The 19,179-nt window shown below is 35.1% G+C and overlaps 1 protein-coding gene across 2 annotated transcripts in view; it reads right to left on the bottom strand.

Annotated features, from left to right (window-relative positions):
* Window positions 1-19,179, bottom strand: part of opcml (opioid binding protein/cell adhesion molecule-like) — a 196,074-nt gene that overhangs the window by 9,042 nt on the left and 167,853 nt on the right. For both annotated transcript variants that reach the window (XM_051120664.1, XM_051120663.1), the window contains 2 exons: window positions 356-490; window positions 138-258 (listed from right to left, as the gene is read on the bottom strand). In XM_051120664.1, coding sequence (XP_050976621.1) covers window positions 138-258; window positions 356-490 — 256 coding nt within the window. The remainder of the gene's footprint in view (window positions 1-137; window positions 259-355; window positions 491-19,179) is intronic.

Raw genomic sequence — 19,179 nt, 5'->3', positions numbered from 1 at the left:
TTAGTCAGTGAAAATAACACTGGCTCAGGACCAGCTCAAACCAGCAGCCATTCTTTAAAACATACCTAAGCAGAATATGCTGTTTTTTTTCAAGAGGGTTTTTTACAATACAAAACAACAAAAACTGCTAGCCCTACCTGCGTTCTCCCTTATACCACTGAAAATCTGCCAGAGGAACCGCAGATGCCTCGCACCACAGTACTCCTTTCTGGCCGACAGCCGTTCCTGTGCTCCGAACTCGCGAAATGACAGGTGGATCTGTGAAATGAATCACAGGTAATTGAGAAATTTCTAAAAGCGCATGAGAAATGGATGGTGTTAACAGCAATTGGTTTTAAATGAATGAGGTACTCACAGTTTACGGTAACCTGAACAGTCCTCACGTCTGGAGGCGAGATGTCATTTGACGTGATGCAGTCGTACGAGCCGGACATGTCTTTGGTGATTCCAGTCATTTCCACATATTCGCCCTCGGTAATGATTCTACTACCTGTGTCAACACACACAAGGTTAAAGTAATTATTAACATAGTCATATTATAAAATCAACACATTATACAATTACTTTGGGTAAAGTGCCTGAGGGGCTACAGTGATGCAGTGGAAAAAATGGGATGAATGTTTCATACAGGCAACATCTGTTACCATTCACTAATACTTTTGATATGCTTATTAATATTTTTATGTAGTATGATTATTTTAATTGTATTATAATATTGCATTATTGTTTACTTATTTTGTTAAATAATAAAACATAATAAAAAAAGGAATACAAATTATATTAATTATTAACACATATATATATATATATATATATATATATATATATATGTGTGTGTATATATATGATATATATAAATGTGTGTATATATAAATATATGTATGTATGTATGTGTATATATGTATATGTGTGTATATATATATATATATATATAGTTTACTGTGTTTTCTTAATGTAAAAAATATATATTTTTTGTAAATTTATGTATATAACACAAAAATGTTTTGTGGATATATATGTCCAATATATATACACACACACACAAACACAATATTTTATTATATAAAAATATATTTATACATACACAATATTATTTGCTGTCTGTTTGTAATACACAACAAAATGTTTGTAAAATATTAATTTTAGATTGATAGATAGATTCATTGATAGATATTTATACTTTTTAGATATAAATATATTTTATTGAAGTTTTTATTGTTTGAATTAACATTAAAAATCTATTTTATAAAAAATTGATTATATATATATATATATATATATATATATATATATATGCACACACACACACACACACACACACACAATCAATTATTAATAAAACAGATTTACAATTAAAATAATACAATTAAAAAACAATTAAAATAATAAAAATTAGTTTTATTATTTTGTTTTATAGCATACACTGCTGTGGAAATCTAATTTAAACGCAAAACTGAAAGTCATAAATTCTCCCATGAACTTTCAAAATATATTTGATCATTTCAGTGACTCTTATTTGCAACATAAACACACATCATTGTTTCAGTTATTTAAATCCAACACAACCCTCTCTCAAGACATGCGATAAACAAAGGTTTTGCAGTTCATTGCATCAAACAGGTGTTAATGAAAGTGTTGTGGTGCTGTTTGCTGCTATTTAGTGTTTGTTGGAGACAGTACTCCTAATTAGATCAGTTGTACCCTATTAAAGTGCCACAACCGTTCCATGTCACATTCATTTAACCGTAACAGACTCAGAATCAAACTTAGGCCTGCTCTTTTTGCTTAGAACAGAGGCTGAGGTATCATAGCAGCGTTATAACATCACAAGCATTCTTGCTTAATTTAATCCACACAGATATCAACTACACACAAACAGCCTGAGAACATAGTTTCAGCCTGCTGTATTTCTGCTATGATGTCTCTAAAATAAACACAATTTATTCACCCTTACCTCAATCTGAAGACAGAAAAAGGTTGATGAATTTCACTAAGACAAATGTTACACTTGGCTGACCTGGACTGACCCTCCGTTGTCGTTCTCTGCTGAAGTCCTCCATTTCATAAAACCCACATGTATCTCTGATTCTATTATCACGCAAAGAAATGATTCAGTTATTCCTCTGAGAGAGTGAAATAAAGTTTCCCCCTCAGGTCCAGACAGCCAGTTAGTGCAAATGCCACTCACGGCACAAACTCCACATTATGCCATCTCATTAATACAGCCTCAGTCCTTCGTTTAGTGAAAAGGTTGAGGAGTGGACTTAGGTTGTTATTTTGTTTCTAATAACATGGCCTTGGGGATTGTGGGAGAGGTTGGTAATTATGCATATCTCCTTATATGACTCAGCCTCGTAATGCTTAAAAGTTTGAGCAATCATTGAGAGGACGGTTCACCCCAGATTATGCTCAACATGCGACGGCCTTCCTGAGCCAAAGCCTGAAAATTACATCCCCTATTTTTGAATACAATTGTTTATATTAAACTCTGTCCATGTGAAAAGACTAAGTATTATAAACTGGCCTTTAAGTGTGGATCGTAATGATGCAGCTGTTTTTTTTTTTTTTTACTTAGTTTAGTATGTAGGATAGGACAGGACTTAAATTGTAATTTCTGTTATTTATCAACCCTCATATTGTTTGTTTTTTTCTTCAGTGGAATACAAAAGAAAATACTCCTGAAAAAATAAAATCAATTCACTTTACAAAACATTAACTGATAGACTGGAGTTGTGTATGATTTATGGATTATTGTGATGTTTTTATCAGCAGTTTGGACTATCACTCTGATGGCACCCATTCACTCCATAGGATCCATTGATGGGCAAGTGGTGTGATGCAAAACCGGAGGATGAGTACATTTTCATTTTTGGGTTATCTAATCCTTTAAGTTGTTTTAGTCCCCACTGGCTTTCATTAAGCTAAAACATTCTTCAAAATATCTTCTTTTATGTTCTACAGAAGCAAAAAATTGTTTTGCTTTTTTATTTTGTGTATGAACAACAGGCCCAGGTGTTCAAACATCTGAACCTGTGAATCATTGCCAAGTGATAATACACTGCCAAAATGTCTTTTGATGCAAATAATAAAGCATAAAAATTAAGTTTTATTTCTAACTTGACAAAAGCCTTGGAAGAAGAAAAGAACAAATGTTCAGCCAGAACTATTTAGAGCAATTCATATGTCTCCCAGCAACTTTTCTTGTATTATAAGTAGTATAAGTAGGATATGATATATATATATATATATATATATATATATATATATATATTTTTTTTTTTTTTTCCAAAAACAACACTAAAAAACTGAAAATTACAGCGAAGGTCATTGTGATTGTTCCTTTCTCACTTCATAAACTCTTATCAATGATAAAGTGCAACCAAAAGGATTTTCCTCCAATTTTTCCACAGACAACTCGTTTACTGGCTGAACTGCGGTTATACGCTTGACCCTTTTGTACTGTTTATGTTCACCGTGAAGTTTCTATTCACACAAAGGGAATTCTTTTATCCTACAACAAAGCTGGAGTTGTTTTGCTTTCTGTAGCTATGAACTGGAAAAAAGAAGAACATAAAAAACAGCTCTAATAGTGACACTTCCACCGATGAGACGTTTTATTTATTCTCATGTAGTTTTCATTTATATTTAGCTATTAGAGCGGTCAGTTTGATTTCAGAGCGACGATGGGGTTAGTGTAGATAGCCACGGTGAACAGCAATGATTTATAATGTTTACTTTAGAGACAGAAAGCAAACACCGGGCCCATAGCAATTACATCCAGCACTGAGTAATAATCCTGCTGCTGTCATGAGACTGTCTTCTTGAACAGAGCAGAAGATTATTAGAATGTAAAGGAGAACGACAGTGTAAACAGGAAAGAATAAATAAACTGGTCTGCGCTGTCGGTGTACAGTCAGGCAGAGGAAAAAGATGCGAGTGAGAAATGCTCCAATAACTAAATTTAGCAGATTAGGATCAAGGGAGAGACTCAATCTCATGTTACAGTCGGAAAGTAAAGTAGTTTATACAGATCAGGCCACTGAAGCAAACAGGACAACATTAAGATAAGGCTTTATTTATGTAATGTTTGACTTTATTAAGCTCGTATTATTAAATATCCGCACGTAAGTGAATTAGGCTGACTCATCTGTTTAACCTGACTTTTTTCCTGTTCTTCCTGTTCTCATGTTCTTTCAGAGAATGGATGAAGAAAAATAGATTTTGTCTTCCCAGACACATTGAATTCTCAGTGTTGGGTTTCATAAATATTTTATAATTGAGAGTATATATCAGTGGTGTGCAGTGGAGCTCTAAAATGAGGCAAATTCCTCAATTTTTTTTTATTTTTCTATCAAATAAATCACATTATCTTGGTTAAACATTACTTACACGATCAAGGAAAAAATATATGTAAAATATATATATATATATATATATATATTTACATTAACAACATCATAAATATTCTGTTTATTAAAAACAAGCAGTGTTGGGGGTAACGTATTACAAGTAACGAGAGTTACGTAATATTATTACTTTTTTCTAGTAACTAGTAAAGTAATGCATTACTTTTTAATTGACAAAAATATCTGAGTTACTTTTTTTCATATTAGTAACGCCAGTTATTTCCTCCCCCCATTTATTGATTAAAAGCTCTCCTGTCCCCATGTTGAGAGAAATCGGGAGTAAAATGCTAGTTCTAGAATAAATGTGAACATGCATTAATTCATCTCACTCACAAAAAACAGATTCAGTATTCCTCAAAATGAATAAAAACAGTGAAATTCAACTTGGAATATGATGCAAACCTGCAATAATTAAATGTTAAATAATATAAATATCCTTTATGCATTTAATCCCATTTTATTAACTGATGTCTTTTCTGCCGAGCTTCGATGATCCAATTCAACCATACTAATACGCAAAACTACTCAAGATAATCTAACATTTGTTTTCCTTTTTTTTTTTATTGCTGAAAAGTTTACATTTTTTTTCTTCTGCGGTCCACTGTACAGACATCAGTTTACTTTTCTCAAAGCCTGAGGCTTTTGGTGTGAAAAGGCTTTTACATTTGCCAAAAATAGAACTTTTTATATTAAAAACAAACAAGCAAACCCTGCCCAGATTTAAAAAGTAACACAAAAGTAAAGTAATGCATTACTTTCCATAAAGAGTAACTAAGTAACGTAATTAGTTACTTTTTTAGGGAGTAACTCAATATTGTAATGCATTACTTTTAAAAGTAACTTTCCCCAACACCGAAGACAAGAATGAATCTCATCAAGTTAGTGTTTTTAAGCTTTTTACATTCTTTACAGTATAATAACTCAAGGCAGTTAAGGTCCTTGCACACCAAGTCAGAAATTTACGTATGCATTTTTCCGTATTCGTCAAAATTCATCACGCACAGAACGTCACAGTGCCTCCTAATTGTCAAAGCACCCCTCAAAATGCTTTAATGAAAAATGAATCATTTTAGTCATTTAATTTTCATCAGCGATGTTTTTTCACAGGCGAAAACGAGATGATAACGAAACAAAAACTAATTTTGAATGACAAAAATTATGACGAAAGACATTTTCGGCAACGGATAAAAATGAGACAAAGGGTTGGATGCATAGATTTGAACTGTATCATAGCCTATTGATCTATCCGGTGACACATCAGCTAGCATACATTTGCTGCACATCTCATAAAATGCTTAAAAATGTTAATATCTAGGAGTAAGAGAAGAGCAGATGTATGCATAAATTTGATGACGCAAAAGACAACTCAATTCGGTCCAGTTTTCTGCAGCGCCTTTCACACAACATACAAGTGCTCTTTCACGTCTCATGAAGGAAGAAATACACACAAAATTATATCGAATTTTCCATTTTGACAAGTATTCATGTAAACACACTCGGTTAAGTCTTTGGTAAATGTAAAAGTTGGGAGAATTTAGTTGCTATTGTCTGTGGCATTGATGTTAATCAGGTAACAAAAGAAAGACAAAATCATTCACTGCTCTTGACTGAATCAATTTAGTAGCCCTAAAAAAGATTAATCTAAATGTATTTATAGAAATAAGTATATCTGCTTGAAAGAATGAAGAATGTGGTAAACAAGTTGTTATGAAGAATGCATAATTAGCCTATATAACCACTGGCTTTTCATTAAAAAGAAGACGTCACAGTCACAGCATGTCACAGCAGTTAAATCTGTGGCTATATTGTATATCTTAATATCAAACCTATACAGTGAGTTTGGTAATTTTAGAGAAACGCTTAATAAATGCATTACACTATATAAACTCATTAGATTTTAGCCGACTAAATCTACTTTACTAAAATCTTATGATATTTAGTCGACTAAAACTAAGACAATTCAGATGACTAAAATATGACTAAAACTAAATGGCATTTTAATCAAAAGACTATGACTAAGGCTAAATCAAAATGAACACTGCTACAGATGCAAAAAATGCTAAAAATTAAACCCGATCCAGTTTTTTTTATGACGGCAATGTATACATGTGATTGACAGAACGTGAGGTTGTATTTATTTTTTAATGTGTGAAAATTTCAGGCGAGAATTCTGGACTCGTGTGCAAGGACCTTAAGGATTTAAACAATTTATTTTATTTGTGAAAATATGTTCAGCCATGGGCGTCGGAAGCTAAATTAATGTGGGTGGGTCCTCCCCCCCAAAAAATTAATGGAATATATGCAATTTTCTGTAGTCTGGTGCTTTTTAATTAAGGAATAATGCCTTGCTGGTAGGGGTTATGTACATTACCTCTGCCCACTAACGTCACAACATGTTTCCTGTGGCGTAAGTGATAAAGCGAGTAACTAGTGTTTTTTTGACTCCTCCACCCCAGATGCTGCCTGTTCATACGCGTGAGCACGGAGCTTAATCAATTAAAGCATTCGTCATGTGGAATGGATTTGACTGATGGCTCTCTAAAAAACTGTGCAGACATATTCGCTGAATTAGAGACGGTAAAAGTGGGAGGGTCCGATATCATTGGTCTTTAAAAGTGGGTGGGTCCTGTCCCACCCACATTCAATGGTTCCAACGCCCATGTGTTCAGCTGTTCTTTTTTTAAAGTTAAATTTGAACTATGTTTGAATTTTTCAGATCATTAGTCATCAAAGCTTGGTAAATATTGGTCACAGACACAGGTTTACTTTAAATTTCACCAAGCCGATTATTCACTAAAAACCCGCAGATCATTTTTTCAGGCCATTTCAAGTCATATTTTGACGTAACAAAGTGGTTATATCTAAGTGTGTGAGTTTTTACTTACTTTTTTATTTAGTCTTCCCATTAACACTATTATATTGTTCATTCAGACTGATTTGCGAATGCGGAACCAGTCATACCCAATCATATTGCCCTCTCACATGACTTTCCCCCATTCATTCTCAATTACCTCCCACCAAACTCACTGCACAGTTAAGGGGGTCTGTTAAAACTCAATGGGCTCAGGGGAGGCAAGAGAGACGTGGATTTCTGCTTTAACTTTACCCGCTGGTGTCGCTGCTGAACAGCATTTCTTTAGAAAAACAAGTGATTTATACACACTTTCATGTTATATTTTGTAATATTTGCATTGTTTTATGTACTACCAATTTTGTTCTCATCCAATATTGAGGAAGGCAATGCCTCCTTTGCGTCCCTTATATATATGAATATTTGCACATCCCTAATTCCTGTAGAGTCTGTGAGCAGAAAACATTTTTTTCTATATAATACATAGATGAAAGGGAGTGAATTGAGAGTAATAATATTTCTAAATGAGTTTTCCTGTGTTGAAAGCACACTAACGCACACCATGCATGCTATTTTCTCATCACTAATTCATACTCTTTAAAACTTCACAGGAAAACCCAAATTAGGGGAGAAAAATCTAGATAAACTAATCAACCTTAGTCATTTGGAAGACCAGTCAACAGTCCCTAACGGGTATACTGTAGCATGCTTTTTAAAGTCTGTTGACTCCATACATGGAAGTGAAATGGAATGAGAAAATTTCCAGACTGCGAGGCACCACGAAATACACTGAAGTGGGTCAGTGGCTTTGTGCATTAAAACGGGTCATTCAATCTTTCCGGTAATGCGACGTGAAGCTAGCTAGGCCAATGACTGAGCTGCAAAAAGCTGTCCTACAGCTGCATTGTATCATCATGTGAGCATGTGCTTTAACACTCCGCTGCAGGCATTCTGGGCTTCTTCATCAACTAATAAACACATTATGGAATGATATTACACATATAATGAGATTTCAGTGTGCTAATGATTTCGTAATAAGCCGCTGACCGTCATTACTGTTTGTCAACATACCTAATTGCGTTTCGCAATCGTCCCTAAATGGACTACCTCCTTAATAGAAATTCAAATGATAATTACTTCAGATTGTAAAGCAATGACTAAGCTAATTACAGGAAGTCGTAATGTTTATAAAAATGAGGATGTCACAAGGACTTTTCATTACATGCTGCGAGCAGCGAGATATAAAAGCAGTTTCCGACAAACAGGTTTCAAAGAACTGCAAACGAGGCTGGGAGCAGGAGATGAAATCCTTCCTCGAAAAACTGTCCAAAGATCAGGGGGAGCTTCACGGAAATTATATTTTTCCTCCTCTGTTGTCACTTTGTTGCAGACTATTGTTAAAAACACTAGTGGTGCTTTATCTGGCCTCATCCCATTCCATCTGACCTGGGCTCTAGGAAAGCTACAGCAGAGGGTGGAGAGGTCTGACATTTGGATGAGAGAGGAAGAAAGGAAAAAAAAAAAAAAAGAAATCTACTAGGAAGGTACAAATTTAAAGAGACAGTAAACCCAAAAATAAAAGAACAGCATATATTCAAAACAGAAGTGTTTTTAACCAGTCTAAAGTTTTTGAACAGTAAGATTTTTAGATGTTTGTAGATTTTCAGTCTCTTCTGCTCACCAAGCCTTAAGTTTTTTGATCCAAAGTACAAAAACAGTCAAATTTTGAATTTTTTTTTTTTTTTTACCATTTAAAGTAACTTTTTTCTATTTAAATGTATTTTAAAATGTAATTTATTCCTGTGATCAAAGCAGGAAAATTTTTTAGCATCATTACTCCAGTCTTCAGTGTCACATGATCATTCTGATATGCAGATTTGCTGTTCAAGAAACTTTTTTTTTATCATTATCAATATTTAAAACAGTTGAGTACATTTTTTCAGGATTATTTGATGAATAGAAAGATCCAAAGATCAGCATTTATCTGTTTTCAACAACAACAACAACAACAACAACAATAATAATAATAATAATAATAATAATAATATATATATATATATATATTTTTTTTTTTTGAGCAGAATGTTAAAATGATTTTTGAAGGATCATATAACGGAAATGATGCTAAAAATTCAGCTTTGAAATCACAGGAATAAATTACATTTTAAAATTTATCCAAATAGTAAACAGTTATTTTAAACAGCAAATATATTTCAAAATTATACTGTTTTTGCTGTACTTTGAATCAAATAAATGCAGGCTTGGTGAGCAGAAGAGTTCTTTAAAAAAAAACATTAAACATCTTACTGTTAAAAAAAAACAAAAAAACATCTGACTAGTAGTGTACACTACTGTTCATAAAAAAAAAAAAACAATATTGGGATCAGCCGATGATGGCTTTAAATGTAAACATCAGCATATGAAAAATTAGGCTGATATGTCTTGCCGATAAGACGGATCACCAGATATACCTTATAAAATAAATAAAACATGACATCACAAACATGACACTTAAATAAATAATTTTATATATACAGATTCATTCATTAAAGTGCAACATGTATTTTCTTTCCCAAACAGATTATGAGCTTTTTACAATCCTTTTGCTTTAGACCATCTACAAATGGTAAATCTTTTAATAAAATCTTTAAATGCTAAGTTCACTTCCACAACTGTCTAAAAAAAAAAAAAAAAAAAAATGCAACAATTGATTTATAGTTGATTTATTATTATTTTTAAAGCTTCCCATGTACGCTTATCATAAAAGAACATTGTTTATTTAATTCTAACAAATAAGCTTTTGTTGAAAACCAACCAAAATAAATAATTTGTTTATAATCTCTGCACAGTGGAGACTTGGTGTTGTTTCTAAACAAAATAAACATATTAGTATCAGCATCGGCTATCGGGCCAAAATGAGTTGAAAAATACCAGATGTCAGTAAAATTGTATATCATGCATCCCTAAAAATTCTACATTTATTCAGCAAGGATATGTTAAATTTTTACAAAGTGCTAGTAAATACTGTTACAAAATAGTTCCATAGGATTTTTGACAGCTTTGCATGAAAACCACATCATTATTCATTTTTCTTTGTAAATCTTAGTTCCACCTTACAAAAAGACATATTTGAGTGACATTGGAGTGAGCAGATGATGACCAATATTTCATTACTGATCAAAGCTTGTTTTCAAAGAAAGGTAAAGTAGGACTGTACGCACAAACATCTGTACATGTCTAAATGATTGAGTACATCAATGAATCTTTGAATTTATACTCGCAGTGCCTGTGGACTGAAAGAAAAACAGCACTTGAACCCCGGCTGTTGAGTGAATGTCCTTTGTATTTTGCTGTCATCTCTCAAGCAGAGTGTCTAAATCCTCCAATCATGCCCCGGTAGGCAGCAGGTCACCATGGTTACACAGTTCAGTGAAACTGATCATCGGCGGCCCTCCACTCCTGCATGACCTTTCTCTCTTTTTACTCCATTTCTGCCTCTTTCGCTACTGCACACTTACACACGTGCCGCCGAACAAATAACTCGCCATGCATGATTTATGTACGAACGCATCTTCATTAAGCCAGTCAAAGTCGAGCCACACTAATTAAAACAGAGATTTGGTTTCTAACTGCCAATCAATTACTGCCTAGTTATGTGGCCCAGAGGGAAGAGGCCTATGTGGCCTAGGGAAGAGGCCATTACGGCACGGTGGGATGTCGTTTTTTTTTTTTTTTTACAGTGGATGGATCTGCTCTCTTGGTTGTCGTCCTGTATTGAACGCTTGGCTCTTGGTGGAGTAATGGTGAAGTTAAGATGCGAGTGAAGCTCCTGACCGTGTCTATTGGTTGGCACATGCATCTACCCAATACTATTTTACTCTATTTTCTGTTGATCTTGTTCAACCCTCAGAGTCCCTTATTATGCATTTTCTTTTATTCTTCTTGAAAGTGTTTTTAGGATACATGAGCAGATGCATAAACATGAAAAGAAATAGGATCTGATTGTGGCCCAAAGTCACTTTTGTAGTTTTCAGAGCCCGAGGCTGCCACAGGGACCGCTCAGACCTCCTCTCCATGTAAGAACACTGAGAACTGTTAGGTAATTTTCCATTGCTTAAAAAATGATTGCTTATTAAAAGTATACAGACACCCATGCTTTGACTTTGAAGCCTTTACAGTCAGATACAAGGCCAAAACTTTTAGTATGTTTATTATACAAGCCCACTGCTCTGTGAAGTTTCCTGTAATATTTCGACCCCCAATAACCTGAAAATGCATATTAATAATCCCCTAAAGAAACCTCTGTTTCATTAATATCACATTAAAAAAAATTCATAATAATAATTCAGAATAGTTTGTATGATTTACTGGATTTGACTTTGTTTGATGTGAATATCATGCAAAATAATGCTACCTGCCAAGGCCAAATATTTTGCATTTGTGCAGTATCTGAAAAAAAAGTTTTAATAAACTGATATATTTTTTATTTTTCTGATGTTGACACTTTGTTGGAAGGTAAGAAATGAAATGAAAAAAATTCAAAGAGTTAGCAATGGTGTCACCAGGATCATCTTGTTGAACATGTTTATTTTGCAATAATGGCATAACCACATACCAAATACTTTAATAATTAAATTGAAATAAAAGATGGATTCTAGATTAAATTATTCATTTTTTGAGAAGAAAGAGATCCTGAGATGCTATGGGAAACATGAAACCAGCAAAATGTACTGGTTTTTAATTTCACAGTTTAGTGGTCATTATTTAAATATATGTCTGCAGAATTGTGTAATAAGCAGTTTTACTAAATAAATAAATGGGTGGGTTAGTTTTACTATGTGATCTAAAGCTAGGGCTGGGCGATACAGCCAACAAAATTATCATGATAACATTTTTCATATCAGTCTATATCGATAATTATCACGATGATTGCTCCTAAGTAAAAGCTGTAGAAGAAACTGATCTGATCTGCTATTTAAGCTACTGCTTTTTCTAAGCCAAAATTGAGTCGGTATATCCTGCTAGAGCTTTAAAGCTAAAACCACCAAACTCGGGTCAGACTCTCAGACTGTTCTGAAGTTAGTTGCTACATCTTCTCAAACTGATCCAGCTTAGGTTTTTCGTAACCCAGACTATCAAATCCACCCAAAATCCCATAGACTTTCATTGAGGTGGTGGAAACTTTTATACAGTGAGACTTATGGCATATTTAAGCTGTCTACTGCTATATCAAAGCTTAACAACTCGCTACTGAAAAAAAAAAAAACACAGCTAAAACCAGCCTAAGCTGGTCTCCCAGGCTGGTTTTAAAGTGTTTTTGTCACTTTTTGGCTGGTCTTAGCTGGTCAAGCTGGGAGACCTGCTTAAAAACTAAAAAAACATTAAACCAGTTACTTTCAGCTTAAACCAGCCAAGACTAGACAACCAGCTTAGGCTGGTTTTAAAGGAGAAGTCCACTTCCAGAACAACAATTTACAGATAATGTACTCACCCCCTTGTCATCCAAGATGTTCATGTCTTTCTTTCTTCAGTCGTGAAGAAATTGTTTTTTGAGGAAAACACTTCAGGATTTTTCTCCATATAATGGACTGCTATGGTGCCCCGAGTTTAAACTCCCAAAATGCAGTTTAAGTGCGGCTTGAAATGATCCCAGCCGAGGAAGAAAGGTCTTATCCAGCCAAACGATCGGTTATTTTAATTTTTAAAAAAAATACAATTTAAATACTTTTTATTCTCAAACACTCATCTTGTCTTGTTCTGCCTCTGAAAAACTCTGATCGTATTTTCTCCCTTAACTTCAAAAATCATTTCTAAATCATCCTACATCACTGCAGAATTTCTGACCCAGTCTTTGCAAAGTGAACATGCAAAGATCAAACACCCTTAACAAAAAAGGTAAAACAGTGATATAGGACGATTTTGAAGTTGAGGGAGAAAATACAAGTTTTTTGACATACCCTAACTGTCTTGAGCCAGAATACACAGAGTTCAGGGAGAGCAAGACAAGATGAGCGTTAGACATTAAAAAGTGTATAAATTTTATTATTTTTATGGAAATAACCAATTGTTTGCTAGATAAGACCCTTCTTCCTCGGCTGGGATCGAAGTTCAAACTCGGGGCACCATAGCAGTCCATTATATGGAGAAAAATCCTGAAGTGTTTTTCTCAAAAAACATAATTTCTTCACGACTGAAAAAAGAAAGACATGAACATCTTGGATGACACATTATCTGGTTGAGTACATTATCTGTAAATTGTCGTTTTAGAAGTGGACTTCTCCTTTAATGTGTTTTCTGGGTAAATCAGCTGGTTTTAGCTGGCTGACACCACCGACAATGTGACCAAGGCTCACCGCAATCGGAAAACAAACCCTATAGCGTAATCACAATAAAATACTGTGATTATATTCTATTACTTCTTTAATACATGTCTACATTGATAATTTGATATATGCATATCCAACATTTCTGCCACAAAACCATGGTGCAGTTAGTGTTACTACAGTAAATCCATGGTAAATTAAAGTTTTGTGACTGTATGGTTTCACACCGTATATCTCCTATTTGTCAGCACGGTTTCATCTGGTTTTAAACTAGTTGAAATCACCGGCTCATTACTGTTCTTTGCAGAACTCAAGCGCTTCACACCGGACTCACAGCGTTGTTTAATTCATCTGCTCTAGTTGAATGTGCATAAACATTGTATCAAACATTTATAAAACTCTTGTTACCGTTTTAATGAGGAGGATTATATTGCGATAATTATTAATTTATCAACCTAGCCCTTTCTAAAACGAACCCTTCATTTGACAAAATATGATACATAAATATTCTCTGCTTACAAACGAACGCCATGTTCTCATTGATGTGCCTGTAAACCATTAGCTTCACCTGCGTGTATACAGTAATGTAATGAATCGCTCTTGTCAACAGATTTCGTCAGGAAGAAATCATTTAGCCGCTCCAAAAAAACGCTGGCAAATTTGGGCCATAAATCAGCACAGCCAAAAACAAGTCAAGCTCTGTGCGTTCATCAGAGTGTTAATTCTGTCAGATAGAAATAAATAATGATTTATCACCAAGGCCTCCCAGCTTCTGCTGCCCCCTCCTTCGTTTTCTCTCTCTCCTCGCTGGCACGACGGGGAAGCGCGACGCCGTCCCCTCGGCCCCATAAGTCACATGTGTGAGTTTGTAATGGAAAGATAAGAGGGCAGCGATGCATCCAGGGAATACGTGTTCTTTTCAGGCTTCATCGACTATGTGACTGGTTTAATAAGATGGAGAAGAGGTTGATTGTGCTTGAAACACATGAGCATGGCTTGATAACACTGGTTTGGGACGGGGAATATGAACTAGTTAGTATGAGACTCGAGGGAGGGATGCCACAGTCACTGATGTAACGCTAGAGCACATTAGCAAATGTCTAATTTCACGGAAAGAAAATCTGAATTCTGTTTATTCGACGTTCACATGCTGTATAATCATTAAACATTTATTTACAGTGTAACCTTTCGCACATCAATGCACAAACGTACTACGCAAATTAGATTTATTACACTGATTAGTTTTTATCTTAGTTGATTTTATCATGAGCGACAAGCTGATGTGGCTCTGATATACTTGATTTTTTCAGTGGAACACACACAAAAGGTCTCTTTTTTATATAATTAGAGTCGGTGTGCTCCAGTGTTGTTTTGGACCCCTTTGGCTTTCACTGTATAGTAAAAAGAAAATCATTTTTTGAGTGAACTGCCCTTTTACGTGTGTTCTTTTGTCTTTAACTGACCATAAGCAGCTCTGTCAAGTGTAACCGGAGTAAAAAGAGAAGGAGAGGGAGGAATGACAGTGGCAGTGAGATGGAAAGAGAGGAGCATGACAGAGAAGCGCTTGAGAGAGAGAGTGATGTGAAAACTGTCATGGTTCCAAGACTAAACAAAGCCTTCTCACAGCTGAGACACTACAAAATGGAGATGCACACATCAGTCTGATTCCTCTTAACGTTTATATTCGCAGTTTCATCACATCACACCAGAAGAGCTGCAGTTCAAATGAAAGACATCTGAACAGGCAGGAAAAATTCTGAAATAATAACCTCAAGGTCGGCTATCAGGCTGCAAGTGTTCAGACACTTACTCATCATTTAAACCAGTTATGCTATTTGAGGGGGAAAAAAAAACCTTATCAGCTAGTGGGACACACCAAGCCAACGATCGACTGTCGGTGAGCATCTGACGGGCTATTTTGTTTGGCGTGTTCCACACGTCGGCTCTCGTCGGGCTCACATCAGTGGGGCGTCTGGGCCGTCGGCACGAGTGAGAAGTCTAATTGGATGTTCAGTTTATCGAATGAGTCAGTGCCCTAGAATTAAAGCGAAAGTGATAAAAACGAGCAAGTACATTAAAACGGCACAAACAGAAGGCTGTTCTAATGCTACATGATCTTTCCCAAGCATTGCAATATGCGAATATATACTATTGATAGCTGCTGATCTAGACCTTCACATCAACTGCAACTAGACCTCTGCAAACATGCCAAAGATTCACCCTGAGACTAAAGTGTTGATTATCAAGAGGCTGAAGACCAGATCCACTGCTGATGTGGAAGACACCTTCAATGTGTCTCAGCGTCAAGTACAGAGGATAAAAAAAAAAGATTTGAAGAGACTGGAGACGTTTTTGACAAGCCCAGGTCAGGCAGACCCCGCAAGACAACTGCTCGAGAGGACCGTTCGTTGGCTCGAAAATCCAAGGCCAGCCCATTTTCCACTGCAGCAGAGCTCCACGAGACCTGGTCACCTGAAGTCCCTGTGTCAACCAGAACAGTTTGTCGGATTCTGTGTCGAAATGGCCTCCATGGTCGAATCAGTGCCCAGAAGCCAGCACTAAACAAAAGACAATTGAAAAACCGTGTGGCATTTGCCAAGGCCCACAGCCTGCTAAAAGGATGGATGCTGGAAAAGTGGCAGAAGGTGGATTTTTCAGATGAATCTTCTGTTGAATTACACCACAGTCGCCGCAAATATTGCAGGAGACCTACTGGAGCCCGCATGGATCCAAGATTCACCCAGAAAACAGTGACGTTTGGTGGCGGAAAAATCATGGTCTGGGGTTACATCCAGTATGGGGGTGTGTGAGAGATCTGCAGGGTGGAAGGCAACATCAATAGTCTGAAATACCAAGAAATCTTAGCTACCTTTTATATTCCCAACCATAAAAGAGGCCAAATTCTGCAGCAGGATGGTGCTCCATCACATACTTCCATCTCCACATCAAAGTTCCTCAAGGCGAAGAAGATCAAGATGCTCCAGGATTGGCCAGCCCAGTCACCAGACATGAACATCATTGAGCATGTGTGGGGTAGGACGAAAGAGGAAGCATGGAAGACGAAACCAAAGAATACTGATGAACTCTGGGAGGCATGCAAGACTGCTTTCTTTGCTATTCCTGATGACTTCATCAATAAATTGTATGAATCCTTGCCAAACCGCATGGATGCAGTCCTTCAAGCTCATGGAAGTCATACAAGATATTAAATTTGGATCTCACAGCACCACTACTTAATTTGCTGACATATTTTTGTATTTGCAGTAAATTTGTTCAATTTCTGTATAGGCGACAAAACTTTTGTCTTGCCAAAATTTGACCTTTCTGTCTTGATTAAATGATAAATCTTTTTTCAGTGAAACTAATTCATTTCAATGCATTAAACATCATTTGGGAGGGTTTTAGCTTTTCATATGAGCTTTTTCTAACACCAATTGATTAATTAAAAGTCAGGTTAATAGCAGGTGTTTCTACAAAATAGATAAGCGACAAGACTTTTGTCAGGGACTGTATATAAACTTACAGTTGCGAGTTAAGTCATCATGAGAAATGAAGTCGCAATTCTGAGAAATAAATTCTGAATTGTGAGATATAAACCTACCATTCTGACCTTTTTTCTCAGAATTATATCTCGTAATTCTGACTTTAACACACACAATTGTGAGTTAAGTCAGAATTGTCTGATATAAACTCGCAATTCTGAGAAAATATCAGTTTTTTTTTTTTTTGAATTGCGAGAAAGTCGGAATTGCGTGATAGAAAGTTTTTATCTCGCAATTCTTATTTCTCACAGTTGAGTTTATATTGCGAAGTCAGAATTGCGAGTTTTTTATCTCGCTAATCTGACTTTGTTTTCACAATTGTGAGTTTATATCATGCAATTCTGACTTTATAACTTGCAAATGCAAATTTGAATCACAATTCTGAGAAAAAAGTCAGAATTGAGAGTTTTTATCTTGTGAGTTTATATCACACAATTCTGACTTCAGTTCATAGAATTGCATGATAAAACTATATATAAATATATAAACTTACAATTGTGAGTTATGAAGTCAGATTTCTCAGTCATGAGAAATAAAGTCGCAATTCTGAGAACATTTATCAATAAGCAATTTAAAACATTTAACATATTTAACTTATTAATAAATGTTCATTTCCAACTTATTTTGAGTTTTGGGTTTAAACACTTAACCCAACCACTGGGTCAAAACAATCCAATTGCTGGGCTGTTAAAAACACATATTATATATAAATAACAAATATTATTTAAACGCAATATTTTATTATATATATATATATATATATATATATATATATATATATATATAATATTATTATATATTATATACATTTATATATTTTAAATGTATGTTTCATACAAAATACAAAACTGCTTAATATTTTCGGCCAAACTGGTACTTTTTTTCTAGGATTTTTCTAGGATTTTTATTTCAAATACACATCTTATGTAAAATCTTATGTCTTTACTGTCACTTTTGATCAATTTAATGTGTCATTGCTGAACGCATAAACGAAATATCCAAAAAAAAAAAGGAAAAAGAAAGAAAGAAATCAAACTGGCTGATTTTTAACAGTGCTTATAACTAGAAAAGGGTGATATTTTTAATTTTCTACTGAAAACATGTAGTTTGATAGTGTTGCTACTTCGTTACTCCACATGCTACAGTTGTGCTGTGAATTTTTTTTTTTTACTTGGTGTGAAGGCCCTGTGTGAAAGCATTAGTCAAAGCGTTCATCGTTAGCAAATAATGAAACAGTCAGATAATGCCATCTCCATCAGATGTTGCACATAAAAGCCCAACACACACAGCAAGGGTTGCTCATTGCAGAAATGACTAATGTAACAAATAATGTACACTGCAATTGTACTTGCAATATCATTTTGCATTTGAAACAATATCCAGGCAATGTGCTGTAAATTATGCCTGTGCTACAGGAAGACGCTGTTGTGGAAATGTGCACTTACTGACAAAATGAATCTTAGCACAATACTAGAGATAAAATATCTACAGTAAAGGCTTTAAAGGAGTCTCACAGTGACCGCACTCATTCCCGTCCCACCAGAGTTAAACTACAGTGGATTAGTCAGGCTTGTCCTGGCAGCTCTTCATTGATCCCACTGTTAATCTGACAGATAGCTGATAACCAGGCTTGCTCTGCTATAGGGGTCACATCTCCACATATATCGAGGCAGCGTAACTTCATACGTGCGTGTATGTTATATAACCAGGCCTGCAATTCTGCCAAAGCTCAGCAGATTTCTGCAGAATCTGAACTCCCATCATTCACAGTTTTCCTCCTCTTGCCTGTTTGTTTATACGTTTTTCCTCATTATAATTGCATTTTGAATAAATGTTGTTTATAAAACTAGATTTGCATACCCTGAAGGAAATACCAGTGCTTGCAATGCAGCAAAAAAAAAACAGTGCAAAACTTTTGGGTTAAATTATAGTTCAGAAAGTTAGAAATCCAAATAAGCATAGAGGGACAGATAGAGAGATTGATAGAAATATGATATACATAAATATTTTGGCAGACCAGAGATTGCTGACATACTATTAGGTTTATTTTTTAACTC

This window comes from Labeo rohita, chromosome 10 (genome assembly GCF_022985175.1).
Source record: "Labeo rohita strain BAU-BD-2019 chromosome 10, IGBB_LRoh.1.0, whole genome shotgun sequence".
Taxonomy (NCBI): domain Eukaryota; kingdom Metazoa; phylum Chordata; class Actinopteri; order Cypriniformes; family Cyprinidae; genus Labeo; species Labeo rohita.
The sequence above is the reverse complement of the archived record's forward strand: the minus strand, read 5'-3'. Positions and strand labels throughout refer to the sequence as shown.